Source organism: Psilocybe cubensis, chromosome 3 (assembly GCF_017499595.1).
Source record: "Psilocybe cubensis strain MGC-MH-2018 chromosome 3, whole genome shotgun sequence".
In the NCBI taxonomy this organism is placed as follows: Eukaryota; Fungi; Basidiomycota; class Agaricomycetes; order Agaricales; family Agrocybaceae; genus Psilocybe; species Psilocybe cubensis.
Genome location: NC_063001.1, coordinates 2,783,785 through 2,811,583, shown reverse-complemented (window position 1 = coordinate 2,811,583; position 27,799 = coordinate 2,783,785). Strand labels below are relative to the sequence as shown.

The 27,799-nt window shown below is 46.6% G+C and overlaps 11 protein-coding genes across 11 annotated transcripts; 6 read left to right on the top strand and 5 right to left on the bottom strand.

The window, feature by feature from the left end:
* Positions 1–60: 60 nt before the first annotated feature.
* On the bottom strand, positions 61–1,410 carry JR316_0003743 (Meiotically up-regulated gene 154 protein; the record flags this gene model as incomplete). The annotated part of the gene is made up of 5 exons (XM_047889514.1): positions 61–147; positions 205–291; positions 341–769; positions 832–1,030; positions 1,091–1,410. The coding sequence occupies 5 exons, from the start codon at positions 1,408–1,410 to the stop codon at positions 61–63; spliced, it is 1,122 nt and encodes a 373-aa protein (XP_047751888.1).
* Positions 1,411–1,871: 461 nt separating this feature from the next.
* On the top strand, positions 1,872–3,223 carry JR316_0003742 (uncharacterized protein; the record flags this gene model as incomplete). The annotated part of the gene is made up of 3 exons (XM_047889513.1): positions 1,872–2,470; positions 2,528–2,603; positions 2,951–3,223. The coding sequence occupies 3 exons, from the start codon at positions 1,872–1,874 to the stop codon at positions 3,221–3,223; spliced, it is 948 nt and encodes a 315-aa protein (XP_047751887.1).
* Positions 3,224–3,623: 400 nt separating this feature from the next.
* On the top strand, positions 3,624–5,135 carry JR316_0003741 (Phenylalanine--tRNA ligase, mitochondrial; the record flags this gene model as incomplete). The annotated part of the gene is made up of 4 exons (XM_047889512.1): positions 3,624–4,524; positions 4,582–4,862; positions 4,915–4,988; positions 5,051–5,135. 4 exons carry the CDS (start codon positions 3,624–3,626, stop codon positions 5,133–5,135), a joined length of 1,341 nt encoding a protein of 446 aa, XP_047751886.1.
* A 183-nt stretch (positions 5,136–5,318) lies between these two features.
* Positions 5,319–6,110, bottom strand: JR316_0003740 (GrpE protein-like protein, mitochondrial; the record flags this gene model as incomplete). Its single annotated transcript, XM_047889511.1, has 2 exons — positions 5,319–5,810; positions 5,865–6,110. 2 exons carry the CDS (start codon positions 6,108–6,110, stop codon positions 5,319–5,321), a joined length of 738 nt encoding a protein of 245 aa, XP_047751885.1.
* A 367-nt stretch (positions 6,111–6,477) lies between these two features.
* JR316_0003739 (C-1-tetrahydrofolate synthase, cytoplasmic) lies at positions 6,478–9,920 on the top strand (the record flags this gene model as incomplete). Its single annotated transcript, XM_047889510.1, has 12 exons — positions 6,478–6,542; positions 6,595–6,933; positions 6,988–7,225; positions 7,281–7,392; positions 7,441–8,018; positions 8,066–8,123; positions 8,180–8,694; positions 8,748–9,166; positions 9,234–9,538; positions 9,593–9,655; positions 9,709–9,813; positions 9,865–9,920. 12 exons carry the CDS (start codon positions 6,478–6,480, stop codon positions 9,918–9,920), a joined length of 2,853 nt encoding a protein of 950 aa, XP_047751884.1.
* A 212-nt stretch (positions 9,921–10,132) lies between these two features.
* JR316_0003738 (Peptide-N4-(N-acetyl-beta-glucosaminyl)asparagine amidase A) lies at positions 10,133–12,537 on the bottom strand (the record flags this gene model as incomplete). Its single annotated transcript, XM_047889509.1, has 12 exons — positions 10,133–10,386; positions 10,465–10,554; positions 10,613–10,736; positions 10,800–11,220; positions 11,271–11,428; positions 11,483–11,563; positions 11,638–11,768; positions 11,834–11,992; positions 12,045–12,163; positions 12,220–12,240; positions 12,299–12,325; positions 12,392–12,537. The coding sequence occupies 12 exons, from the start codon at positions 12,535–12,537 to the stop codon at positions 10,133–10,135; spliced, it is 1,731 nt and encodes a 576-aa protein (XP_047751883.1).
* Positions 12,538–13,181: 644 nt separating this feature from the next.
* Positions 13,182–14,936, top strand: JR316_0003737 (uncharacterized protein; the record flags this gene model as incomplete). Its single annotated transcript, XM_047889508.1, has 6 exons — positions 13,182–13,710; positions 13,761–13,829; positions 13,877–14,115; positions 14,257–14,475; positions 14,531–14,632; positions 14,691–14,936. 6 exons carry the CDS (start codon positions 13,182–13,184, stop codon positions 14,934–14,936), a joined length of 1,404 nt encoding a protein of 467 aa, XP_047751882.1.
* Positions 14,937–15,769: 833 nt separating this feature from the next.
* Positions 15,770–17,026, top strand: JR316_0003736 (uncharacterized protein; the record flags this gene model as incomplete). Its single annotated transcript, XM_047889507.1, has 5 exons — positions 15,770–16,096; positions 16,148–16,292; positions 16,354–16,490; positions 16,550–16,801; positions 16,865–17,026. The coding sequence occupies 5 exons, from the start codon at positions 15,770–15,772 to the stop codon at positions 17,024–17,026; spliced, it is 1,023 nt and encodes a 340-aa protein (XP_047751881.1).
* Positions 17,027–17,161: 135 nt separating this feature from the next.
* JR316_0003735 (Nuclear speckle splicing regulatory protein 1-like protein) lies at positions 17,162–18,381 on the bottom strand (the record flags this gene model as incomplete). Its single annotated transcript, XM_047889506.1, has 3 exons — positions 17,162–17,775; positions 17,835–18,033; positions 18,085–18,381. The coding sequence occupies 3 exons, from the start codon at positions 18,379–18,381 to the stop codon at positions 17,162–17,164; spliced, it is 1,110 nt and encodes a 369-aa protein (XP_047751880.1).
* Positions 18,382–18,507: 126 nt separating this feature from the next.
* Positions 18,508–23,071, top strand: JR316_0003734 (Nucleoporin nup132; the record flags this gene model as incomplete). The annotated part of the gene is made up of 19 exons (XM_047889505.1): positions 18,508–18,802; positions 18,856–18,953; positions 19,000–19,254; positions 19,302–19,711; positions 19,770–19,914; positions 19,968–20,070; positions 20,123–20,279; positions 20,339–20,405; positions 20,455–20,545; positions 20,592–20,701; positions 20,760–21,062; positions 21,113–21,366; positions 21,436–21,515; positions 21,567–21,761; positions 21,818–22,008; positions 22,063–22,162; positions 22,215–22,378; positions 22,434–22,690; positions 22,744–23,071. 19 exons carry the CDS (start codon positions 18,508–18,510, stop codon positions 23,069–23,071), a joined length of 3,603 nt encoding a protein of 1,200 aa, XP_047751879.1.
* Positions 23,072–24,108: 1,037 nt separating this feature from the next.
* JR316_0003733 (b(0,+)-type amino acid transporter 1) lies at positions 24,109–27,779 on the bottom strand (the record flags this gene model as incomplete). The annotated part of the gene is made up of 21 exons (XM_047889504.1): positions 24,109–24,135; positions 24,195–24,298; positions 24,353–24,413; positions 24,479–24,508; positions 24,649–24,661; positions 25,176–25,284; positions 25,336–25,410; positions 25,466–25,529; positions 25,581–25,623; positions 25,679–25,725; positions 25,781–25,995; positions 26,045–26,162; positions 26,218–26,265; positions 26,318–26,551; positions 26,683–26,888; positions 26,951–27,171; positions 27,228–27,244; positions 27,301–27,326; positions 27,383–27,461; positions 27,516–27,561; positions 27,622–27,779. 21 exons carry the CDS (start codon positions 27,777–27,779, stop codon positions 24,109–24,111), a joined length of 1,941 nt encoding a protein of 646 aa, XP_047751878.1.
* Positions 27,780–27,799: the final 20 nt, after the last annotated feature.

Here is a 27,799-nt window from a genome sequence, read left to right as displayed (position 1 = left end):
AATATAACTATTAGGTCACTATGCTCTATTGAAGTCAAAGGCAATAAGTTCGTCATATATTTAGTCTTCCCAGACGTTCACAACTTCTGATTGATGAGTCATGACTGCGACGTCTTTGCGAATGGGATTGATACGGGGGTATACGAACTAAGAAGAAGGGCATCAACAATGTGCACACACAAACTTGATTGACGGGATACTTACACCGTCGTTATATTCCTTCATGGTCTCCGCTGCAATAATTTGCTTATCTTTTAATAGTTGAGTATATGAATGAGTCATGACATTCAGCTGTGGTAGAAGTCAGATAATCTCTTTTGTGGTCATGGAGAGGGCGGACCTGTAAACCAACTATACCCATAATGACCACCGAGTACAGCCAACTTGAAGATCCCATAGAGAGCCAGAGCACGGCATGGGCAGGAGAGTATATACTGAAGAGCTCGAGATCCATTTCACTAGGTTCCCAAACTTCAAGCTCTTGTACGCGGGAGGTTTTCCCTTGGGGGAGAGCAGGCCGAGTAGGTGGTTGCATGCCAAACAAGAATCTCCAAAAATACGAAAAGTAGAACCACAAATTTGATCGTATGCGTTGCCCAATAGCTGGCCGGGCTAGAGGTTCAAGATCGAGATTGGTGACGACAAATTTAGCATGAGGGGAGGACAGTGGGTCCATTCGGTGGTGGAACTTGTATGTGCGCCTACGTGTGGCGAGATTGTAAGTGTTGTATACAGAGAAGAGTATGAGTAGTAAAGTAATAGGTGTCGTCTAGAATATCCGACCTGTCAGTGAAATCATTCGACTACCGCGAAACATTGCGAATGACTGACCCAGTCAAACCACGAACTCTGCTTTGTGCCGGAAACGAGATCCCAATTTTCTTCGTTGTCATTCCTGGCTAAAATTAGAAAGTGCGCGACGTGAATGGCGCCTCCGATGATGCGCGCAGTTGTTTTTGGGGTTGGTAGTGGCACATTTTGAGGGAATATTGCTATTTCAAAGGCGATAGCTGAGGGTATATTCTTAATTCTGTAGACAAATATAAGCAAGCCTTGATTTATACAAGTAAGTGTATGAGAGTAGTATTACCGTTCAATTATCCCTTTCTTCCTTATTACGGCTTTGCGGGGTGTAGATGTGCCAGTTGCGACGCTTTTTCTGCCTTTCTTGAGTGGTGTCGCGAATGGTGCAGGTGCTCTGGAGCGTGCTGCCTCCCAGTCAAAGGGAATGGACGATGAAATCGATGGGGTATCCGCTGGGGAGCGATGAAATCCATAAGATCCGTTCGACAAACGACTGCGTGGGGTTGTAGGTCCAAGGCCACTGGCTGGAGAGGCGGGGATTGGACCAGCGGGGCTCCTCGGGCTCGAGGCGGCATTGTTCTCCTGAGCAAGGCGTCGGAGAGCCATCTAGGTGCGAGGAGGGAACGATAAACGCGTGTTCGCGTAAACCGACAGATGACAGGAGGCTCGCCGCTTGGAGGAAATTGAGAAGAAATCGAGAAGTACAATGAACGCACGTGATGGCCATTGTTACCCCAACACGTGCCCAATACACGTGGTGGTTGAACAATGAAAACGGCAAAAGGGCTTGTTGAACTTCAGCGCTACCCTTGCTCTTAAACCCCCACCATCTATTTTCTCTTTTTTCTATTCCCCCATCCTGCGTTACCCTTCTATCTCCATTCACGAACATCGTTAAACCTCTAGTGCTCTTCACGCGCATTTGTCCCTCTCTTCACCACGTCGATCTTACTACGAGCCCCTACCGCGACCTCACTGTCGCCCAGTGCTTCTATTAGCGGTTGGTTTTTTTTTATTTCCAAGTGGATTTTTTCATTTTCTTACTCCTCTATTCAGAAAAGATAAGAATGGCCCAACCATCGTCTTCCCACCATGAAGAACGTCGCCACAGAAGCGACCGCGAACGCGAACGTTCATCATCACATCATCATCGCACAATCTCATCCACGACTCTTCTACTTGTTTTGTCTCTTGTTCTTGCTGTCCTAGCTGTTATGCTCTCTCTTCCTTCCAACTCCAGCTCCTCAGACTCATCTACTCCCGGAGGCGTTCTTAGCTACCTTACTCCTAAGAGGACACAGGCCCTCATTGCTCGAGAAGGAGCTGTCGCTATACGTGAAGCTGAAGTTGCCCGTCGGGAAGCTGAATTGCTCGCTGGTGCGCCAGGTGGTGTTATTCCCACTCCCTCGCCTGTTTTGTGCCCAGCATGCGTCAGTGCTACTACAACCGTCACCGAAACACTTCCTGCTCAAACCATCATCAAAGAAATTGTCAAAGAAGATTCATTGGCCCCAGCTGGCTGGAATGGTCCTCGCGCTGAAGAAATTCTCGAACGTGAACTCAAAATTGCCGAGAGAGAACGCGATATCAGCAAGCGCGAAGAAAATGTCAACCGCAGGGAACATGACGCTTCCCGTCGTGAGGGATGGATCATGGAACAACTCATGTAAGCGTCTTTCTTAATTATTTACTTACTGGCACGGTTACTCATCGGGAATTGTAGTGCCCTTGGAAATGGCGATCCTCAGTCCGCTGTCGAAGAAGAATATGTTTACGAGCCTTCGAAGCGAAAACCCAAGGTACCGCCACCTTCCCCCCGCCGCTCCGAGCTCTGAGACGAAGGGGGTCCCATCATGACCAGTCCGTATTACTCCTCATGCCCCTTGTCTCCCACCTTCGTCCGGGCTTGGGGGACCACGGTGCTTTTATCTCGTCCCCCTTGTCCTTTGCAAGCTGCCGATCAATCGGGTCGAGGCGCCTCCACATGAGATCGCGTCTTGACGCCCTTCATATATTCGCGATCGAGAAATCGATCGAAGTAGTAACACGTGATGGCGTGTCGCTGCTTGTTGATCGGCAGCTTGCAACCCATTCCTTTTGTTTTCTGTATAACAATGCTGACTCAATTTTTTTTCCTTATTTTTAGTATCAAGAACTTCCACCCATCGTCGTTTCAGAAATCTCTTACGAGACGCAAACCAAGACTGTTGTTCAAACCGAAACTGTTACTGTTCCCCCACCCGCCAATACGCGCCTTGCTGCTTTCCCAACTCCCGAGGCCGCAAGCCCTTCTACGTCAGCCGGAAGCCCGCGAACCACTGCTGTTGAAGTCATCACCGAGGAAAAGGATCCGCGCAAACCCCGCACTGTTGTTCGTGGACCTATACGACCACCTACCCGCTGGTTCGGGAATTGGTAGATAGTTTTGGACAATCTTGCGTTTGCCTTTTATATCATATCACCACACGTTCATGACTTTTTTGATGTTATACCTATGTTTTTGTTTACCTTGACGGACACTTATTCCCACCCCAGTGTTTTTGTACCACCTTTTTTACCCTTGGTCCATTCATGGCGACAGGATTTGGTGCACGAACCAAATTCGAGGCTTTCGAGGGGCATTATTTACGACCTTGAGCAGATATGATTTCCGTACTTAGCTGTGTAGTATACATAAAGTAGAAGTAGTAGTATTTCGTTGACGCCATGAATAAAATACAGGGAACCTGTTTTTCCATTCTCTCGTTGTCAATAATCAGACATTAGATAAGCGAACTCGAGGAAATCACGAATATTGTGAGCTTCCGTGTTCAGCTAACATGGCCGCGCTCGCCCTATGGCGACGAAACACATACTCATCGCGGTTACTGGTGTCGTTGCGACATAGAGCACCATTTGCGCGTCAATCAACGCTTGCTTCCTCCGCTACTATCGAAATCCTGGGCCAACGGTTCCCAACTGACGACTACACTAACATCACTCCGGCGATTATATCCAGAACGCACCTGCAGCTGCACACCACACCCGCGCACCCCCTTAGCACGCTCCGCACCCTCATAGAGTCTGCTTACCCGGACTTCACGCATGCTTCCACTATTTCACCTCTCGTCTCACCCTTCAAGAACTTTGACGAGCTTTCATTCCCAGCCGACCACCCGGGGCGCGCGGTGACGGACAGCTACTATGTGAACAGGGACATGATGTTGCGCACACACACATCGGCGCACGAGGTAGAGATGTTCCGCGCAGGCGAGACGAAATGGCTGCTCACCGCGGATGTGTACCGGCGGGACGAGATCGACGCGTCGCACTACCCCATCTTCCACCAGGTCGAGGGCGCGCGGATTTTCGACACCAACGCTGCAGGGATGAAGGAGGTAGAGGAAGACAATGCGCGTCTCACCAGCTTGCTTGCCACTGCGAACATCGTTATTGAGGATATACCCCATATCTCGCCGACGAACCCTGTGCAGCCCGGCCACGATCCTGTGTTTTCCGAGCTGGTGGCGAAGAATCTGAAGCTTTCGTTGAATAATTTGCTGCTGAAGGTGTTTGGAGATGTGGCGGGGATCAGCGCGCAGGAGCCGTTGCGCGTGCGCTGGATTGAGGCGTATTTCCCGTTCACGAGCCCCAGTTTTGAAGTCGAGGTTTTCTTCCAGGGCAAATGGCTGGAGATACTCGGATCGGGCGTCATACGGCAAGCAACGTTAGATACAGCAGGTGTGTATAGGATTCTTGCTCATTTCACAGACCAATGAACGATATTTTTTTTTCCAGGCGTTCAGAACAAAATTGGCTGGGCCTTTGGATTGGGATTGGAAAGAATAGCCATGGTGCTATTTTCGATCCCTGACATTCGCCTTTTCTGGTCTACAGACCCCCGCTTCCTCTCTCAGTTCAAGCAGGGCCAGATTAATGTCTTCCAGCCATATTCAAAATACCCTTCGTGCTTCAAGGATGTCAGTTTCTGGGTTCCTCGGGAATTTAATCTGCACGAAAATGACTTTTGCGACCTTGTGCGCGATACTGCAGGTGATTTGGTGGAAGATGTTAAAAGGGTATGTATGGCTCGAGACATCCCATGCTCAGTTGCTAATTCAAGTTTTGCAGATTGACCAGTTTGTCCACCCTAAAACTAATAGAACAAGTCTTTGTTATAGAATCAACTACCGTTCGATGGACAGGTACGAATCACAACTAAATTCCTCTACAAATCTCAGCTCATTGCAACATTCACAACACGCAGATCTCTGTCAAACGAAGAAATTAACCACGTACAGAGTCAGGTCGTAGCTCGTCTAAAAGAGCAGTTTGGTGTCGAAATACGATGATCACTACATTAATACTAATAATACCTGAATAAAAAAGATGTAATCACGCATGGTTCCATGTAGAAAGAGTTGGGATTGTCGAAGGTAATAATGAGTGATTAGATGCTATGTAATTTTGGGGGTAATGGGTGCGGGTCACTAATGATGAGTCGCACACTCTATGCCGGACGAGGTGGCGAAATACTATGAAGTGTCCTGGGCTACACCGACCTGTGCGGCTCGTAGTACGCGGTCCTTGATTTTGTAACCAATCTTCTGGCAGTCAATGACGGTTCCGGGTTCCTTCCCTGGGACTGGAGCCTGGTAAAGAGCCTCGTGGTGATTAGGGTCGAACTTGTCGCCTACGGGGTCAAACGGCTTGACGTGGTATTTGAACAAGGTTTGCAGAAGCTGACGCTGGGTCATCTCTACACCCTCGTGAAGTTCGTGGAGGTATGTCTCGTGATTTTTCGGCAGAGGGGGCTCCGGTGTCGGTGGAACGTCAGAATTGGAGGACGAGGACGAAGGCTTGAGAGCCTGCGCGGGTACACTTTTGAGGGCGATGGAAAGGACGTCGACGGTCTCAAGGAGGTCCCCGGCGAACTTTGAGATGGCATAGTCTCGGGTCTGCTCCTTCTCTCTCGCCGCATTACGCTGGAGATTCAGGAAGTCTGCTTGCAAGTAGCGCAGACGGCCCTAAGTAAGAGGTAAGTTAGGTTGTGGGGGGCATAACAATGAGGCTGAACGCACCGTTAGGTCAGTAACTTCATCCTCCTTTGCCTTGAGCCTTTTCTCGAGCTCAGCGACGTCGGGCTTTGCATCTTCGGCTTTTGGAGGAGGAGTCTCCTGAGATGCAGCCTGCTCCGAATAATGCCGTGAGCCGAGAGCGGAGAGACGGGAGTGGGCACGGGGGACAGAGGAGCGTGCAAGGGCCCTGGACGAGGTAGCCCTGGAGCAGACACGCAGGGAGGCGAAGGAGGCGGCGGCGAGATTCATGAGGACGAGGGGAGTGACGAGACGAGAGAACAGAAAAAGAAATAAAATAATTAAAATTTGTCAGGGCAGAGCGTGGGAAAGATGTTCCTAATACGCGTTGAGGATAAATTTGCGGTGGAGAGTGAGTCAAGGAGTGGATTGAGTCGAGGACTGCAATTCTTGGCTGGCCTGTCTTTCTCTCGTTCGCTCTGGATGTCCTCAGCGGCGTTTAGTGTCTCCCATCCCTATTTATCTTAATTTCCTATAGTTCCTGCCGTCTCGGCACAGTACGGACCTCCGGATCCGTCTTCTCACATATAGAAATCCTCTGGCCATGTTTTCCGTGCCAGCATCCCGCCGTATCTTATCTCTCCCCCATCTTCGTGCAATGGCTACTGAAGCTACACAGTCTCCCCAGTCCGCAAAAATCATAGATGGCACTGCTCTCGCAAAGTACTTCTTTTCTTTTCTTTCTTTTACCCCTATATTGACTTTTTTTTTTCAGATCCATCCGCGAGGATATTGCGGAGAGGATCAAGGCAAAGCAGGCCATTTTTCCCCGCTTCCGCCCTTCGCTCGCCATCGTCCAAGCGGGTGACCGTCCAGATTCAAGCACCTATGTGCGCATGAAGGCAAAGGCAGCTGAGGAGGTTGGAATCAAATATAAACACATCAACGTCCCAGTCGAAACCTCAGCCGATCATATTGTAAAAGTCGTCGAAGACCTTAATGCAGATCAAGACGTCAGCGCTATTCTCGTGCAGCTCCCACTTGGAGAACATATCACCTCTGCAGACGAGCGTCTCGTCACCGAGGCAGTCAGCCCTGGCAAGGACGTCGACGGGTGAGATTGACTCGCGCTACCTTGTCCTCCAGTACCACTGTAACTCCTGTCCAGATTCCATGCATACAACATTGGCCATCTTTCTTCTCGTGCATCTGACCCCCTGTTTGCTCCATGCACTCCCTCTGCTGTCATGCGTCTCATCAAGTCCACTGGCGTGTCTATTGCAGGCTCTAACACCGTCGTCCTTGGTCGCAGTGATATCGTCGGCAGCCCCGTCGCGTCCATGCTCAGAAATGCAGATGCTACCGTCACTCAGTGCCATAGTCGTACCAAAAACATTCAGGATATTGTATGTACAGTGTCTTCAAAACTTCAACATTTAATTTATTTTTCATTTATCACAGGTTAAAAACGCGGACATCTTAGTATCAGCTATTGGTAAACCGGAATTTGTCAAAGGCTCATGGATCAAACCTGGCGCTGTTGTCATCGATGTCGGAATCAACTACGTTCCTGGTATGTCGCTCTTTTAAAGTCTCCAGTTTCCTCTCTAATTTTATCCAGACGCAACCAAAAAATCTGGACAGCGCCTCGTTGGAGATGTCGAATTTTCTACAGCAGTCAACGTCGCATCGTACATTACCCCTGTCCCAGGAGGTGTAGGTCCTATGACCGTGGCCATGCTTATGGAGAATACCCTCATCGCAGCTAACCGTCAATGGGAAGAAGCAAGGGAACGCAAAGTTAAGCCTTTGGCACTGAACGTGCTTGACCAAGTCCCCACCGATATCGAAATCTCTTTGGCCCAGACCCCTAAGCCGGTCGCGGAGCTTGCAAAGGAAATTGGCATCACCGCCAACGAACTCGAAAGCTACGGAAAATACAAGGCCAAAGTCGACCTCAGCATCCTTGACCGCCTCAGTCATCGTAAGGATGGCAAGTACATCGTCGTTGCTGGAATCACCCCTACCCCTCTTGGAGAAGGAAAATCTACGACGACTATTGGATTGGCTCAGGCTCTTGGAGCTGAATTGGGACGACCTGCTTTTGCATGCGTGCGTCAACCCAGTCAAGGCCCTACCTTTGGTATCAAGGGAGGAGCTGCCGGAGGAGGATATAGTCAAGTCATTCCTATGGACGAGGTAGGTGCCTTTCATTATTACTGCGACTTTATAATAACGTCGTCCAGTTTAACCTGCACTTGACTGGCGATATTCACGCCGTCACTGCTGCCAACAACTTGCTCGGTATGTGACAGGAATAACCCAATTCTTTCTCGTTGGTTAATATTGTATTTCAATAGCCGCTGCCTTGGATGCTCGTATCTTCCACGAGGGTACACAAAGCGACAAGGCACTTTATAGCCGCCTGGTACCTACAAAGAAAGGGAAGCGCGAATTCGCTCCCCTGATGTTCAAGCGCTTAAAGAAGCTCGGAATCGACAAGACCGATCCCAACTCTCTTACCCCCGAGGAAATCACCAAGTTCGCTCGCCTGGATGTTGACCTCGACACCATCACCTGGAACCGTGTCCTGGACACCAACGATCGTTTCCTCCGCAAGATCACCATCGGCCAGAACCCCACGGAGCAAGGCTTTGAGCGCCAGGCTGGATTCGATATCGCCGTCGCCAGCGAGTGTATGGCCATTCTGGCTTTGGCTACCAGCTTGCAGGATATGACCGAGCGTCTTGGTGCTATGGTCGTGGCCACCAGCAAGTCGGGTGATCCTATCACGGCTGACGACATTGGTGTCTCTGGCGCGCTCGCCGTCCTTCTCAAGGATGCTATCAAGCCTAATCTTATGCAAACCCTGCAGGCAAGTTCTTCTGGTTAAGGTATAATGCACCTTCGTCTGACCAAAATATTTAGGGAACCCCTGTGTTCGTCCATGCCGGACCATTCGCCAACATCGCTCACGGAAACTCTTCCATTCTTGCTGACCGTGTCGCTCTCAAATTGGCAGGTACTGAGGAAGGCGACTCCGCGGACCGTGTTGGCTACGTCCTCACCGAGGGCGGCTTCGGCGCGGATATGGGAATGGAGAAATTCTGCAACATCAAGTGCCGCACCAGCGGCCTCAAGCCTGATGCCACTATCATTGTTGCCACCACGCGTGCGCTCAAGATGCACGGTGGAGGACCGGACGTGTCGCCAGGCAAGCCCCTCCATGAGACGTATACCAAAGAGGATCTTGTCACGCTAAAGGAGGGATGCAAGAACTTGCGTAAGCATATCGAGAACTCGCGCAAGTTTGGCGTCAAGGTCATCGTCGCTATCAACCAATTCGCGTGAGTCGTATTTGATTAGTAGATTGTCATCAACTATTGTTCACTCATTTAAATACATTACATATAGCACCGACTCACCTGCTGAGCTCGCTCTCGTCCGTGAAGAGGCTCTGGCTGCGGGTGCTGATGCCGCCGTCGTCAGCAACCACTGGGCCAAGGGAGGAGCTGGCGCAAGGGATTTGGCCGAAGCCACCATTGCTGTCTGCGAGGGCGAATCCGACTTCAAGTTCCTTTACGACCTCAACCTCCCCATCGCGGAGAAGATCGAGATTATTGGCAAGGAGATCTACGGCGCTGATGGCATCGAGCTCAGCGACCTTGCCCGCACTCAAGTTGAGACTTACACCCGCCAGGGATACGGCAATCTTCCTAGTAAGTACTCAGTTATTGGGACATTTTCAATCTGTCTCATTGCGCTGTTCATAGTTTGCATGGCGAAGACCCAGTACTCCTTCTCTCATGACCCTAAACTCAAGGGTGTTCCATCTGGTAAGTATTGTACGCAAGTTGCTTTTTTGCGTTTCTGATAGCCCTTTTACTAGGATTCACTCTCCCAATCCGCGCTGTCCGTCTGTCTGCCGGTGCTGGATTCCTGTACCCTATTCTTGGAGACATGCAGACCATGCCTGGTCTGGGCACACGCCCTGGTAAGCTCTCTCCAGAGACATTGTTTTTCGAGTCACTCATCTCTTCTATAGGCTTCTGGGAGGTTGGCATCGACCAGGAATCAGGAAGGGTCGTTGGTTTATTCTAAAACTTCGACGCTATCCATAAAAAGGGAGACGTGTTTCAAATTTTGGGGTATTCTCATTTCTTTGTCCACGGCTGGGTAAACAAAAAACAAAATGGAAAAAAACAAACGGGAGTGTACAACGAACGACCTTTGGATTCCACTCCAACACCAACACGACTTTTATGTGCGTGTGTGTGGGTATGAGCAACGAGCAAGTAAAAAAAATCAACAATCTACGTGCTCGGGACCCGGCGGGCGCTTGGCAGGCGTGCTTTGCCCACTGAGCCGGTGATGAACGGCAGTGGACCGCGGTGGGGTGGTGGAGAGGTTGGCGCGAGTGTCCCGGATTGTTTGTCGAAGGTGATGTTGTTCAACACGGCATCGACGACTCTAGAATAGGTGTTACCTGCTTGGTCTACGTAACTGAACACGTTGCTGTTGGTGCCATTTCCTGTGTTCCCGTTGGGTGATTCCAAGAAGAAGCCACCTGTGAATTGGCAGGTTTGATATGGTCAACGATCTCTGAGATTTTCAACCAAAGGTGTGCAGAAAAAGAAATACGTACTGGCTGTTTGTCGTTCTTGGATGTTTGATCTTACGACGGCGGGGAATGGTAGGAGATCGCGATTGTAAGAGTGGTCAAAGGTGGCTTTAACTGGAGTGTTCAACGCTTGTTAGCTTTGACTTGACGAATTGAATTATAGCTGACGTACAGCTGTCTCCGCTGGGGTCCAACAAGGTGAAATTTATGCCGAGGGGGAAAGAAAAGTCATCCACTACCACAGGCACGCCGTTGTGAGTCGAGAGTACGGTACCCGACGACATTTGGAGAACATCCTAAAATGAAATTCGATTAGTTAAGATATGTGCAACGCTTTGTATATATTGTGAGATACCTACCTGGATAGCCGTGTCGTCCAAGATATTCTGCAAATTTGTGTATTGCAAATTTTGGGACCAAACAACATGGTTAACTTGGCCGCTACCACTGACGATAGTCGACTCGATATGAATTTTGCGAGACGCTGAGACAGTGAAAGTGACGTCTCCATTTTCCCCGACAGTCCCGACCGTGTTTGTTTGAGAGAAAGGACTCGCGGTGTACTGCGTAATCTTTCCAGTGGTGGGTTTTGTAGACTTGTCCGTGAAGACTTGAAGGACACCTGAGAGGAACCAGTTTTGCAAAATAGTATGATCCTCTTCGGCGGATGTGACGTCGAGAGAAATGTTGTGCGGTTGTCCGTCGGTCAAAATTGGAACGAATGGTGTGATGTCGAGGAAATATGTGGGCAAGTCCATTGCTCCGTAGGATGTTATGGGTCTGGATCAAAGGTAAATAAGACGTTGGTCAGGGCGGAGTGTTGCCTTCACCTCCATGCAGTCGGGACAATCCCTCCTGTGAAAATGGTTGCGTATGGGTATGCAGCGCCAGCTATCTGACCATCGACCAACAGTCTAACCTCTCTGAACGGGCCCTGTCCGAGGAAACCTGGTAAAGCATTCAGGAATTGGTTTGGAGTATTGAAGTACTTGAATTTGAAATTAATAAGCGCCCACAAGAGCATGGTGTCAATGTAACGCACCCAAAATTCTTCGTTCCCGTTTCCAGATGCATAAAGTTCGGCGAACACTTGGACAGAGTTTCGAGGGAGAGTGACGTTGATCTATTGGCTTTGATATTAGCCATGTCCTTGGTTCGATATCTACATAATTTAAACAACGTATTTCTTAAACGTACCGAGAACGCTGGAGGTACTGACACATCATTTCCAGTGTCATTTCTCAAGTTAGAAAGAGGGACCAGTAGATCTGCCTTCTTAGCGGGTGGATGTGGTGGAGAGGAAGCAAAGAACGTTGCATGGACAACAGCTAGATTAGAACAACGTGAGATATCTTTGTGGTAGGGCTTCTAGAATCATAGAAATCATTCTTACTTGAGTATATTCCATCAAGACCAGTCTCGATGAGATTGTCGAGTTGGAATATGAATGTCCCCGGTTTTGCAAACAAAGGGGCATATCGAGTTACATCTTTGATGTATGTCCATATGATGCCATCGCCTCTGGTAGGTTCCGGTGTTGAGGTTCGCCAAACTGAGCTTTTAGTCAATTGCTACCTTTCTGCCGACATAATGTTACGACGCACTTTCAACATTTTGGAATGTGAAAATTCCCAACCGGTCAAATTGAGTACCGTTGCTCGTAACGGTAAGATTGAGGGTTATGGCTGCCCATGACCCAACTGGCCCGCAGTCAGTCGGTGGACTGGATGATGTTACAATATCTGCGGGATAAGCGACTCAAAATAAAATAGTACATACACTAGTTCGACAACTTCAGCACTAAAGTCGCACAATAGTTAAGATTAGCTATAATTGGAGCTTTTTCGGGAAATCTTACCTTCCAAACGAAAAGGCGAAATCGCGTCTGGGAGCGTAAGCATCATAACATTTAGAGCTAGATATTCCGTACAGTTACCAAAGATTTCCTCACTGTAAAACCTGGATTGTGCACTGCTTCGCATCTTTTGGAACTGGAGGCGGCTGAGCTACCTGAAAATCCACAAGAACAGCAGCGCTCGATAGCAAGGCATACCCCAGGAGCAAGAAGAGAGACGGAAGTGCTGTTCGGGGCAGCATTGTTCTAGAGGAAGCAGGGTTTCAAAGGAAGCAAGGCGTCGACGGCGGAATGCGTTCTTATATTCTGTGGCTAGCATGGTAGAGAAGCAGCCTGAGAACGAGTAGACTAATGCCCATGTGCTCTTGACTTCCAGGTTTGTCTACATCACAATTGAATGGATAACGACAAGCTTCATTTACTTGAGACTCCAAATTGTTGCAGCCTACTTTGTGAACACAGATTGCCAACCAGGTTGGCGTCAAGTGCTCGGCTGGTGCCAACAGATAGATTTGGCATAACGATGGTCGAACTTCAAAAGGTCGCTATTATCAGCCTTATGATGAGAGTGTTACGAAATGGACTTGATACGTGTCGCACAGAATTATTAAAGGCCGTTAATGAAATAGCATGACGATTGGAGACAGCGGAAAAGACGAAGGCCCCTATTGCCAGTGAACTTGGAAGTTGTGCCATTTCTGGCAGCGTGGGGATTCAGCCGGATGATCGACTTGCATTGAACCACATCAATCATGCTGCTACAACCATTGTATGAGCAGTACCATATTCGTGCCTTGACAATCTCAAGTAACTGAACTCATCTTTTGCTATCTTTGTAAAGATAGCCAGAAAAATAAACCTACAGGCGACGTGTACGACCGGCGTGATGCCACGGAATTCCAAAGCGAAAGATGCAAAGGCGATGAAACAAACGAAACTGTTCGAAAAACAGGAACTCTCATCTACTGTTCAGTACCCAAGCCCTTCACCATCAAAGGGGGTAACTCGTACTGGAGCTCCTGCAAAACGAAAACGTAAGGCAACTACGCAAGATTCCTCCTCTTCAGATGAAATCTCTAGAATCAAAATGGCACCCCCAACCCAACCTGCCGTAGTTGAGATATCAAGTGATGACGATGAATCAACAAGTAATCCTCTACCGCCCAAATCCTCCCACAACAAACGACACATTCAGTTGAGCAGTTCAAGTGAAAACCCAAGTGAAAGCGAAGACGATGTTCAGCCCATCAGAAAACGGTTACGTAGAAAGGCATCTCTCGATACCAATTCGGAGTCACCAGTTGACGCCAGACCATCCAAGAAATCAGGCCGTTTGCGTCGATTAGGCTCTTCGGAGCGAGCGTCATCTTCTAGCGACGACTTGAAAGAACTCGCAGAAGAAGTTGAAGAAGAAAGTCAGTTCGCTCGTAGGATTTGTCCAATGAATATCCTCAACTTCATTTAGGAATATTGAACACTCGACTTCGTATCAGAGATAAGACAGTATTTCAGAAGAATCTCGACAAATTAAAAAGTGTGTGTTTTTCAATCGAAGTGGTCCTTTTACTGACTAAATATCAGGGCGCAAGCTTAAACTTGAAGCTAGTGAGGAGGACGAGGAAGTGGAAGAGGAGGTAGATGCTTCCCAGCCGCTGAAGGGCGCAAAGCCTTCAGCAGAATACGATGAATATTCAGACGGCGATAATTCGCAATCCAGTTTTATTGTTGAAGACGAAGGGACTGTCGAATTGCCTGCTGAATTTAGCATGGAGACCCATCAAGATTTGTCGCATCAATTTAAAAAGATATTTCAGTTTTTTGTACACATCGCCATTCAACCCTCCAAGAAACGGGCAAATTTTATGGATTCCCGCATGAAAGGCAATTCATATCTTATTGAAAGCCAAGATTCTTACACTAACAGTTGACTAGATGAACAATACTTCTCTGTGCCTTTGCAGGTGGTCAGAAGAAAGCTATCCGGGCTAAGAGATTCCCTCGTGGCGTCTTCGGTCTGGCGGCCTGAATTCATTGAACACCTTAAGAAATATCCTACATTCGAATTAGTCTCTCTAGATTTCGCAATACCAGCCTGCGACGCATGTCACCTCGGCGGAAGAATGTCGACACTCTTAGGTCGTCTTACAGGATCTCCATATAACCGTTCAGGCTTCGTCGAGGTAAGAATAATTGTATGCTGCCAACCGGTGGCTGACAGTTGCTGGCTACATTTAGCAAAAACCACGTCGTTCGGAGGCAGCCAAATGTAAGGAATATCACCTCGGTCGTTTCTGTGCCAAAAGAACGCGAGTGTATCACGAATTTTCTCATTGGGAAGTAAGTTGCTACTTTTGACATGTTGCACTCAAATCTCAAATTACAGTGCTACTCATAGCATTCTCTCTTTCATCGCATCCTTCAGGAAATTGATGCGCTTCACAATGCTACGTCATCGCGAAGCTTTCACACTATAGGCTTTTCAGGAGCTAGAGCACCTCCCGACGACATTTCAGATGCAGATGGCGTGTGCGACTGGCTCGATGACCGAAAAATAATCGATACGGAGTGGCAAAAAATCAAGAACATGATGGAAAGTGCTCGGCAACTTGAACTCGATAAAGGCAGAGACGTCGATGATTAAAAGATGACTTGTGCTGCAGAAACCATTCGGAGAAATTGCGCTTAAACAGTATTCGTAACTCAAATTCTGTTTACTTATACTTCCGTCAATTGCTTTACGGCCATCAAGGCGGAGATCGCATGGCTATCGTAACTCTGCACAACCTGAAAATTGGCAGGTCCTAGAAAGTATTTTTGTGTACACCTGCATTATACAAAAAAAGTAAATATCTTCACGCGATTGACGGCTTTAGACAGCACGTGGAGAATGTAATGGTGGGTAAGTCGAAATCCGAGGGGGTACGGAGGCCTATATGAGGACATTTTCTCCCACCTCGACTTTTTGCTCATAACGTTAGACCAGGTCAGGACACAGGATCAAGCGAACAGTCATTCAAGAAGGTCGCCATCGCCACATACGTGTTACAAGTGTGCACGCATGGAGAATCTAATACTCAAGAATTGTTCTTTAACTCGGAGCATACTACATCCAGGCAAACCGTCCCCTTAGTGTTAGATAACCATGGGATATTTTTCCCTGAATCATGCACTGACTCTTCTCAGTCTGTCCTGAAGTCCACCTTTATCGGGAAGATCTTTCAATGGTGCGGTGTTGTTGCCATTCCGCCGAGCCGTGTTGGAGGTCAAATAGCCCAAATGCGAATTCTGTTCAGGCTTCTGCCTTCCTAGGAACATCCATTCCTGCAAGGTTATCCCAATTCGTGGCTTTTCCAGATGCTCGACGTAACTGTCATTTAATCAAGCGTTACTCTCGCCATTCTCTCAATGGTGAACTATATCTTACTCACTTGACAGTCCCTTGACCCACATCCGTCTCACTTCAGTCGACCCACTATGCGCCGCTCCTTATCTCGCCCAGTGGCAAGAACTCATTCTTATACGCATCAAGGAGATTTTGATAATGGTGAAGACCCGCCGCCTTCTCCTTCTTCGTCTGATTCGTCTGTAGACGAGGAAGAAGTCAATCGACGCGTCAAGCCTTTCTGGCCTAAATATCAGGCTGTTTTCAGGTCCCGGGGGATACGCCTCGACACTGTCAGAGACGTCAAGCTCTTCTACAAGCAACAACTAAAGGCAGGCTCCTCGACTCTTTATCATCCATTTCACAGCCAAACAGAATTTCAACAAAGCGACGACGCCCTATGTCCTGACGCAGGTCTGGTGAGTTAATTTTGATTTAAGCCTCGTCGACTTTTACCGAGTCATCTTTAGCCTGACAATTTATTCCGAGGAATCCGAATATCTGATTCGAAGCGTGTGGTTGTCAAAGCCGTCCATGCTGGCAGTCGCGAATACAGCATCGTCTATAAATTATCACAACCACCATTTCGAAACGACCCTATGAATCACACTATCCGTGTGTACCGTTCCATGATCGAAATGCATTGATTTCGGAATAACTTATTCTTTGCTCCCAGCGGTGTTGGATCAGTTTACAGTACCTGAAGATGACATGGCTTTCATTATCATGGAAGAATGGTCAACAAATCTTGTTGCAAGTTTAGGTCCATGCTGTATGACTCGCTTTCTCTTGGCTATGCGCCAATGCATAGAGGTTTGTTGGATTGTACCTCTTTCAGGAAGCAAGTTAATCTTGGTTTGGTTATCATTTAGCACGCTGCTTTTTTGCACAAACATCGTATTGCCCATTTGGATATATCCCTAATGAATCTCCTGACAGATTATCACGGACGTTATGCATATATAGATTATGAACTCAGCCGCCATTTCGACAATCTATCTCCTTCTCTCATATATAACTATCGAGGAACAGAGTTGCCACCAGAGAGTGAAAGCAGTACTGGGATTGATCCATATAAGGTCGACGTGTGGGCATTGGGTGTTTTGATATTGCGAGCATGCAAGGTATATCACTTGACTTATTTCGCACAGGACCCAGAAAGATTGATGCTAGGACATTTTCTGAAGTTGACTGGATATTGGATCCCGGAGCTTATGCTGGTCATTAAGCCCATGTTGGAAGATGAACCGAGCAGAAGACCTTCATCCTGGCATGCCTTACATGCTTTCGACAAAGTGGTGACATCGTTGGGGTATCGCCTGGAGTCAAACTGCAATGAACCACATTAGGAGGCAGGGAGGGGATATTTTGAAATCTTTGGAATCATTTAATACATTAATTAATTTAGATGGGAATATAATACATACATACATAATGCATTCCCTAGCACCTGTGGCGGGGTTTCCACCAATAATACAACGCAGTTAGTTTTGTTCTGCTTGTTCTTGTTCTAATTTTCTGCGTTTTCTTTCGAGGTAGCGCTCACGAGCACTTTTGACGTCATCTTCATTGTTTCTTTTCGTAACAATTCTTTGTCGAGCCAATTCATCGGCCTCCTGTTTCGATTGCGCGACCCTGCGTTGCTCTTCTTCCAGCTGTTGTTGAATTTCTCTTGTTCTTCGTTCGTTTATTTCTTTCCTAGAAGCAGCCGTTCCTACGGCACGATGGATTTGGGGCGCTTGTTCTGACTGTTCTTTAGGTTTGTTGGATGGATGCCGAAGTCCAAGATGTCTTGTGTTTGGAAGAGACAAGTTCAGTCCAGCAGAAAGCAACTCTCTTTTGTCGACGATTTGATTATCGTCATTCAACTCGACTTCTTTGCCTTCAGCTCGTGCTATCTTCGCGAGCTCGACGTCTGCCAATGGAGTAAAGTTGGCCGGTTTAGTAATGGTAAGATTGGGAGTGGGGCCTTGAGGACCGATGAACCGTTTTTCAGTTGCCGCGACTGTGGCTTCGTGTTTTTGGGCCGAGTCTTCTAATAGCTGGCGATAGAAATGGGTCATTCCAGTTGACTGCATCCCTTGCTTTTTCCGATTTTCTTGTGTTTCAGGAGTTAGCTGAATGTATATTTCAATAGCTTCGAGAAGAAATATGCACCTTCTCTCTGTTTTTCTTCTTCCTCGGCCTTCCGAACTTCTTCCATTTGATCTTTGTACGCTTGGGTGACAAAAACCTCCTTATCCTGGTAAAGGTCACCCTCAGCTTCACGCTCTCGTTGCATCATCTTTTCCTCGGCTCTCAGGTGATCTAGTTTTCGCGTTGCCGCAGATGATAGTAGGCTTTGAATGTATTTCGGCTGATAAATCTGAGCTTTTTATCACGTACAGCGATGAAGGGATTTACTCACCTTTCGTACACTTGCTTCTGCCTCCTTAGCAGCTTGTAGACGTTGTTTGGCCTCTTGCATTTTATCCCATACTTCATCGTATTCATAGACGGTCTCGTCGACGCGTTTCTCAGCTGCCATTCGCTTCTTCATAGCCTTCGACGTTTCAACATTGTGAGAGACAGGGCCTGAAGGCCCAGGGTTCTCACTTTCTTGACCCTCCTCGTCATCGATATCATTTGAGAAAGCAGAGGGCCGTAGGATAGGTGCTTTGGGTTGAGTGGCTTTGGGCTTGTTCAAGGATATTGAGAGTTTCATGGCACGAACCAAGAGTTGTCTGTCGGAGTTTAAAGATAGTTGGACTGGACAGACGCGCGAATTGGACTTTACACTGTATTTGAGAATCAAACCTATGCACTTACCTCCAACTCGTATCCTTTAACAATGGCCACATTCTCTCCCTCGCCCGCCCCTCGCCGTTCTTCAAGACTACACACACGTGGTAATTCTCCAGTGAGGAGTCAACGACCCCACCGGCTAGCGGCCGAGCCCACCCTTATTTTAAATGACAGCAATTCGGTCGCATCTGCAATGGACATTGACGAGAGGAGTTCCCTAATCACAGATCGTAGTTTATCTAGGATTGGAGGCGAGATGATTTTTGCCAAAACGGAAGAGATGTCTGTTTCATTTTATGCCAATTTACCTTTGGAGGTAAAGCAAGTTTTGAGGCTCTCAGGTGAGTATATTTTCAAAACCAACGTGTTCGCGCGTTATTCAATACCTTTACAGACTTCAATAGAGACCTGTATTCAGGGGAAATAGATACCACCACCGGATTCGCGCTTGTTGCCTCTGCGCAAACATGCTTCGTATGGCAGCATGCTCAAGTAAGAATGTCGGTCTGATTCTTCAGCAAGTGTTGACTGCTTCCAGGCTATCAAAGGCATACCTACGTGCTATATATTCTCGTGTCCCGAGGATGGCTCTCAAACCCCCAAACCACCCTTCCATGCTTTGGTCCCTCAAGGAAGCTCCCGAGAACCAGGGCTTATCCTTGTCTCCGTCACAGGCCAAATTCGATTTTGGGATAGCATAGGCATTGGTCTTGCAGGTGGAGATAATTATATATCTTCTCAGGTTGAAAATATGAATTATGAGGAAGAGGTCACGAATCTTATTCGGGTCGACGTAGGTTCTATCAATTCATTCAAGGGATGAAAACTTACTGCTTCAAGGCTCAAACTTACATTCTATCGACATCGTTCGGTGTCCTCCACCGCATTGTTCTCACTTCAGCCGGTGGAAAATATCACCTTACAATCCGTGGTTTCGCGCGACCTAGTAATTCCGGAACATTTAGCAGACTTTTACCATCTTTTCTGTCGTCGAGTGCATCTGCATCGTATGATTCCAAAGGTAAGGCCGGACATATTCATGCGGTTGCCCTTGGGACAACGTCAACATTGGGCGATAGAGATGTATGGGCCCTTGCGAATGGTCGAATCCAACGATGGATTATGAGGGTGGAAGGCTGGGAGGAGCTTGTGCTTGATCTCGACCTCACCCAGTTACTTCTAAATAAGGTTCAAGAAAAGCTTAGCGCCAATAGTGAAGATGTCGAAATCTCTGACATCGCCATTTTTGAGTGAGTTGAACACATGCTTTCCTGGGATGGTTGCTAATACATGTAATATGTGTAAAAGGGACCAAAACATTGCCCTTCTAATATCATACTCTGGAAAGGACGTGTCTGCCGATGATTTCCAACGTCTTTATGCTCTTGCCGAATTGAAATCTGTTGGAAATGATTTTTCGGTCAAGCATCTCTACAGCGTTCCTTACCAAACGGTAGGACCATTTTTGTGTCGAAATACTATTTTATAATATTTCTTGATGCATAGACAAGCAAGCCTGGTCCTCCAGTACATCCACGAATACAGCTAATCTATTCTGGATCAATCATCAGTGTTCAATTTGGTGACGCTGTTGCACTTTGTGCCAGAGGTTAGCACTGTTTTTCATCCTTTTTTGTTTCACTGTTTATTTTTATGTATAGGATCAGAATACCGTGATCGACTGGAATTAAAAGGCATCAATGATAGAACACTAGGAGTTGGTGTCAGCCTAACAACCAACTTACTTCTCATTTTGACCGCCAATACAATGATGAAAGTATCTCTGGATTTAGATAAAATTCAGTCTTTTAGACCAGAGTGAGCAAGTTACACGAGCGTCATTGGGATTACCATTAACAGTCTGGAAACAATGTCAGGACTGGTCACACCGCTCTGGTTAAATCAATCATGATGCAGGCCATTATTTACGGCCCTTCTCCGTTGGTGATTAAAATTTCAAATATTTTAGTCTGCCCGACTAATCCTATACCAGAATCCTCTACGATTCAGTTTTCCACCAGAGCTTAGCGGGGATGCATTGATGAACGCAGCCCAACAGCTAAGCGATGCTGTTATGAAATCTGGTCAGTACTCCTTTATATCTGTCTCAAAGATGCTAAGGCCGCCCAGACTCTGAAATTGTTAGGCAAAGTCCTGATATGACAATCCAAATGCAGGGCCGTAAGGACAGGCTCAGCTGGCTTATTTCCTTTATCAACGAAAACACAGTACTGGACAAGGTTAGTGACCCATCTTTTTTTATTTATATCAATTCTTGGGCTGACACCCGGTTGCTAGATGACCCAGGCAAGTCGACAACGGATAGCCACAGATTCCGAGAAACTCTTTGCATGCCATAAGTTATGGATAGCCTATAATCAGTCTATATCACACTCGAGCGTCTTGAAGGATGCTGTGGTTGCATATATGCAAGAAATCGGTGATGATTCTCATGAAGATCTCGTCAGAGCATTCTTCAGGACACGAGTATCAGACATAGGCAATGTGTTGCAGAAAGTCAGCAGTATCGCAAAAGAGGCCGCTAAGCGTTCAAGCAACACGTTGCTTCAGATACTCCCTGAAGCAAACCGGATTGTCATAGTGAGTAAGAAATATCACCTTATCACATGCATACTGATATGTTTCTGCAGTCAGTTCTCCACGAAGCCTCCAAATATCGAGATTTCAATTGGGAAGTATATGGATTGGAATCTCCGATGATTGGAGCATGGACAAGCAGATCAGGTGTTATCGACTCGGCTCGTTCACTCTTTGACCTGACCACAGAAGCTTTAAAATCCGATCGTGGACCAATAACAACCGTAAAAGAACCAAGCTCTCAATTCCCTGGGCTTGCAAAGGTTTTACTGGAATGCGTAAAGGAAAGGATAGAGTGGCTTGCACTGTAAGTTTTGTTTCTGTGTGCTATTCCTTCTATACAAACAATCTATCAACCAATGACCTCTTCTGCGAGAAGTACAGAGCCCCCGGCAGCTACTCAGGTTCTTTATCGAGAGTTTTCTGAACTGCGTCCGAAAATCTTTGAAACCTTGCGTATGTAATGACTACTTATGTTCAATACCATTTTACTTATATTACATTTAGGGCAATTTGGACATCAAGAAGCAGCCTTTAAGTTGGCCGAGCGATATAATGACTATACCAGCTTAGTTTTACTATCACATCAAGAGATTGTCTATCCTCCTCATCAAAATCCCCACACCGACCGCATAAAGCTCTACATTCAGAAGTACGGGGAAGATTTTACTTCAGAACTTTTCCGATGGTATATTCAAAATGGTATGACTGACCACTTTCCTGTTAAAGAAAATATAAATATCTAAATATTCTCGTAGGCGAAGTTCGAACAATGTTTGATCAAGAAGCTCCAGCAGGACGTGATCTTCTGAACAAGTATTTCGAGAATCAATCAAATCGAAATATTGCCATAACTTGGATAAATGATCTGGAGAACAAAGCTTTCGCTCTTGCTGCTTCTGACCTTTTCCAGGATGCTCAAGGCGCTCCTAACCTGGAGGGGAGGCATGTAAGTATTGTCGCCTATTTTTCGTTGGTCATGCCATAAACTGACTCGTCAAAGCTTATGCTAAGTATTGGTAAATTGTCATATCTGGCCCACATGCAAGAAACAAATTTCCAAGAAGCTTCCACCACTTCATCCAAAGGGCCAAGTCTTGATGGTAATAATATTATCCCTATTCGAAATTTTGACAATTGATATGTTTTCTCTAGATTTCCATGACGCACTTGACTTTGTCAGTGTTTTAGAGAAGCTGGTACAAGACTTCCGCTCTGTTTTGGTAGCTGCCCGCGCACGTCAGTCAATTGAAAGCCAGATAAATACTATCATCAAAGAGAAAGGAAGGCAACTGGATTCTAGAGTTGGATTTGTTTATGTGAGCCCCAGAGGTCGTCCATAAATAACTGCCTGTTGACGCGCCATCGCCACAGATTTTCAAAGATCTCCTAAGAACCATCCTGAAAGGCGACGCATTATCAGTTGAAGATACTGTTGACATTCTGACCCTTAAGGACAATACGGAGACCGTTGAGGATTTCGCAACGAGCCTTCATGTCCTTAGCTTGGCCCCGGAAGGTTCTGGGTCTGATGTTTCAGGCATTAGAGGAAAAATACCTGTGGAAATACCAGCTCGACGTAAAGAGTCTGCATTGCACACTATCTGGCGACGAATATATTTACAAGACGAGTAAGTGTCCGTGCCCTACTCACACGATCTAGTAGTGTTAACCTTTTGACAAGTTGGGATGCCCTGAAGCAAACTGCTGACGTATCCGATGATGAGTTGATGAGGCGGTATCAGGAAACAGCGATGTTCCAGACGATATTTTCGATGTTGATGAAAAGCAAAGAAGAACTTATCGTCGATCCTGAGTCATCTTTATCGATCCCTTCAACACAAGAAATCAGCTCTCGGTGGCCAGGAATGTCTTCTGACCACATCAATGCGCTCATCCAAGATTACACATGGGAGAAAGACCGGGTAGAAAGCTGGGACTTGAGCGAAATCTACGATCGCATCAAACAGCTAGCGGAAGAAGAAGCTGACAGAAGGTTGAACGGGGATTAGACACGTATTTGATTCTATTGGCTGGTTTTGAACAAGCTAGATAGTCGATTCTTCATTTTTTGATATTCCACACGCGCTGAAAGAGCGATCAACTGAAAGTTTCTTGCCCTCCACTCGGCTGTGTAACTATCCGTCCAGTCTTTCTCTTGCATAACCCATTGTCTGAAGAATGCAGAGAGTGCCTCCTCTTTATCCCGAGGTGTTGCTGTCGCAGGTAAGCTGCTAACCACAGCGTCTCTGGCTGCATAGAATCGCGTGTTGCTCTTGTTGGAACCGTTATTGAAGTTGCGACAAAGGTTATTTTAGTCCACTCACATCCAACCAGAAATTTTGATGCAGTGCGTCAAGCTGCTGTCGCAATAAACGAAACTGTAATTCGTTATCTCCTTGACCTGTCCCAGCAGTTCTAAATTCTGCAAGAGAGTACGGATGTCGTATGTATCCAGACTGCGGTAAAGGAGGGTCATCGTATATGATAGGGCGCATATGAGAAACTGGATCTGGCGGTGCGACAAGGTCGTGGTGGACACTCGAAGCATGAAAAACCCTTGTTCTTTTCAACGCATTCAAACCGCTCAGTTGAGCTGTATAGAATTTCTTCGCTCGGTTAAGACATGAGGAAGGACCGGGGAGCATTGGCATTGAAGGAGGGTGAAGTTAACCCGTGGACAGCAGGACAACCGTGCACCAACTGCAGACAGAGAGCAATTGATTGCGGACGGCCCGCTAGCCATCAAAACTTTTTAACCGAGTGACGCGATCCGCCATTTCAACGGAAGAATCTGTTGACCTTGTCCACACTGGCAACCAACTGGTAGTTCCAAGTCGCAAATTCCGATGTGTTGACCGAGGAGTGAAAGCCAAAAAGGACCAGTAAGCCTATGAACGACCATGTTTATAGTCCCTTGTGAAGAACGGAATAATGAAAACGAATCTAATCTATGCCTCAGATTTTATACATGCGTCCAACGAGGTAAATATTGAACACAGTGTAACATTCATCGCGCGATATAATACAAATTTATATAACAGCTTTGTCAAGCTACTACTGTTCCAGAACGAACCTGTCAAGCAACGTAGGTTATGTTAAGATCGTGGCCATCAGAACTACCGAAAGACAGACCTCTTTTCCCGTCTTCTTAATCCTGGCAAGAACGTCGTCGTAGGGAAGAGTACCATTGACAAGAACCTCCTGGGTCTCAAGGTTCACCGTGAACGAGGAAACACCTTTGCACATGCGATGTGAATAAATCATGTGTCAAAACAGACTCGAGGGCGTACCGTCGGCTTTGGCCTTCTCGAGAACGCGAGTGACGGCGCCGGAGCAGCCAGAGCAAGTCATCTAGTAACACTCGTTAATTTTGCCCGGTAGACAGTTAGGAAGGAAGATAAATCCCCTATGCATACCTTGACATCGAATTTGTAGGTATGCTCACTCTGCGCGTAATCGTTGAATAGTTAGTATAGTTACTAATACTTAGAACCTGAATAGGGGCCACACCATTATAATCTCTGATAAGGAAAGACATCAAAATCGTTAGCCAGTATTGTAAACTCGATGGGACGTAAGGGCTCACAAAGAAGCGGTCTCTGCGTAGTAGGTGTAGAGAGATGATATGGGTTAGTAAACAAGGAAAGGTTGCTTTATAACGCGGTTGGCCGTGGTGACCAGTCCGAAATCGGCAGTTGACGTGATCTCGAAAGGCTGCTATGACAGACAGTTGTATGATAGATACAAGCTGTGTCTGTAACAAGGATCTAGTCAGCAGGATAAACTTGTCTAGTTATCTCGGCGCAACATCTCGGAAGGAAAAGGGCCCAGGGGACCTTAGGCTACCTTAGGCTTTCGACGAGAATAAATACCCACATGGTCAACACATGGTCCGTATGTCATCCGAAATTCATGTAAAACTTATAGTGCACACTGATTGATTTGACTGCGACACTTCCTCGGTGCTCTTAACGGTTTTGTTGGTGATATATTTGTAACTAATTAAGTAGGCGAAACTGGATTATGTGTGATATTAACGCCGCTATATCGAGTATGGTAAGGATCGTCTGGATTTGGAGTGAGTGAGTATTGTGTTGAAGTATTTCCCACTACCGAGCAGGGCGAAGCTCCATTGTCTCTTCATTATCTGTAGCGACTGCTTGCCATCCATCCGCTGCTCTTGAACGACCGCGAAGTCTATCCATAAGACTTCCAAACCATACTAATGGAACAATTCAGATAAAGAAGATAATATAAATCTTCTTGAACTCACGAGCTATGCGCGATTGCCCTTCGTCTTCCGGTGATTGTGTCATATAGTATACAGGAATACCTGCAAGCACAAAGGCTACAAAGTGCGAGTTCATTAAGAGCCAGATAAAGTAATTGGAAATCTGACATACCCAACACAGCAATAGCCTCTGCAGGAGCAGCTATGATGGGCATGCAAAGAAGGAATAGAGCAACCTGAAAGAGATTTGGGTGAATGTATCGTAAGGACTTGAAGGACAAGCTTACACCGCAGAATGTGAGGGGAGTTATAATCCATGTTTTATATGGTCTAAATGGAAGTATTAGACGAAACAATAATAATCTCTCTGTTAGTTCGCACATACCTTTCTAACATAGGTTCTTTGATTCTCAGTATCACTAGACCCAAAACCTAAAAAAACTTCAACAATTTATCAAGGTGGAAATGACAATAATTATTAGCTGACCGTCAGGAAATAGAACGCCCAAGAAGCAACAACTGAGAAATTGATCAGAGACCGAAAGCCACTTCCAATTAAAATGAATGCGATGGTGATCCCAGATTGTAAAAGCGCAGCATTCAATGGAGTCCGGCGAGTCGAATGCAGTTTACCGAACACCGCCGGCAGATAGCGTTCCCGGCTCGCTGCATACACCAATCTTGACGAAGTGAAAAAAGAACCTAAACCGAAATGTTAAGTGACGCGTGTTATAAAACGGTGCAAACAAACCATTCAAGGCTCCAAAACAAGAAAATGCGACCATGAATGCAAACAGTGTACCACCAATGGGTCCAAACAAAGCTCTCCCAAAATCCATCGCCACAGTATTGCTCAGCCCAACAGTAGTCTAAAGTAGGCCGTTGAGTTTCAAACGGAATTTTTGGAGAAAAATATGTACGCACTTTATCCAGAACAACAAAATAAGAGATATTAGCTAACAAGAATAAGAGCTAGACTATACTTGAAGCCTTGAACATTAGAAAATCGATACTTGTGACGTACGGTTACAAGTATCATGCTAGAGTGAATAGCACGCGGTATATTTTTTTCCGGGTGGCTAATTTCCCCGCCCACAAAATTAGCTTGATCCCAGCCGTCAAAGGCCCATAATCCAGAGTAGAAGGCAAGAGAATACGACGATGGACTTGTACTCGACCCAGCAAAAAGGGGCTCTCGAAGAGAGCTGGAAGCTTTTCCGCGGGCGAGTTGTACAATCCCCAAGACCGTCACAAGAATCTTGAATTAAATATAAGTGGGGGAGTTAAATTCAGTGTTGTCCCAGAACATACAAGAGAAGTAACCTGGGATGGAAATCGAAATCAATTATATTTCGACATATCTGAGGCAATGTTGTCTGTGGTACTTACTTTAACAGTTGTGAAAACCACTGCAACACGCGTTCCCAGCTTCTTAGCAGCGACGCAGAGAATCGTGACTACAACGATTGCCCCAATTGCAGTAAGTTTGATTGCCCATTGTGGGATTTCATCCGGTGATACATCGGCTTGTGTACTGTGCCAAAACATTCGATTCAGATATTCAGCAAAAATGAGGCTGATAACAGCATTGCCGCCTAAAGGTTACCATCAATTACGCGTTACTTGAAAAATAGAAGCCACCGAAGGATACACCCACCTGGTTTTAGAGCGATGATTGCTGTCCAGGCAAAAAGATAGGAAACCAGGGGACCATAAGCGTAAGAGAGGTAAGCCTGGGCACCTCCATTTTGAGGAATGGCAGATCCAAGTTCAGCGAAACTGCTTGCCCCTGTCCAAGCCAGTAGACCAGAGGCAAACCACACTATCAAACTCGCGCCCACGCTGTGGGTATTAGCAACCACTACTCCCGGAGATGAGCTAAAGCGACGATGTGGTTAAGGGGGGAGTTGAATGAAACAACAACCAAGTCTCACAATATTCCAGAACCAATCTAAAGGAAGCAAAGTCAAGGATGCTGCTTGTCGGACATATCGTGCACGCACACACCTGCAAGCCCACCACCAAAGCAATGCCTAAGTTTTCAAGGACACGGTTAATGCTCGTAATTAATGGTTGAACAGACACGCACCATTAATCAGACTGATATTTTTCTCCGTGCTCTCAGCGTGCAAATTTCCAGGGTCAGTTACACTGGCGCTCAGCGGCAGCTAGATTTGAATTCTATGAATTAAGATGGTACGGGCTACATTGATGAGACGAACTAGATCATGCTGGAAATCGAATCCAGTTATTGAATACGACCTTCCACTATAAAAACATGAAAGTTAGTTGGTGGTGAACGGCGAAACATCGCAGTAAACTCCGCACCGGCCAGCTCTATGCGAAGTTGAGGCTGGGCCATGAGAAACTTCCAAAGCGCGTAAAGAATCGTCAGAGTCGTTTGAATGTCGTGATAGGGGAGGAGATGGTGGAAATGTCATGGAGTTTTTGAGGACCACATAATCGTCCCTTGCACTATTAGACATGAGAGAACGGAGCAAGATTC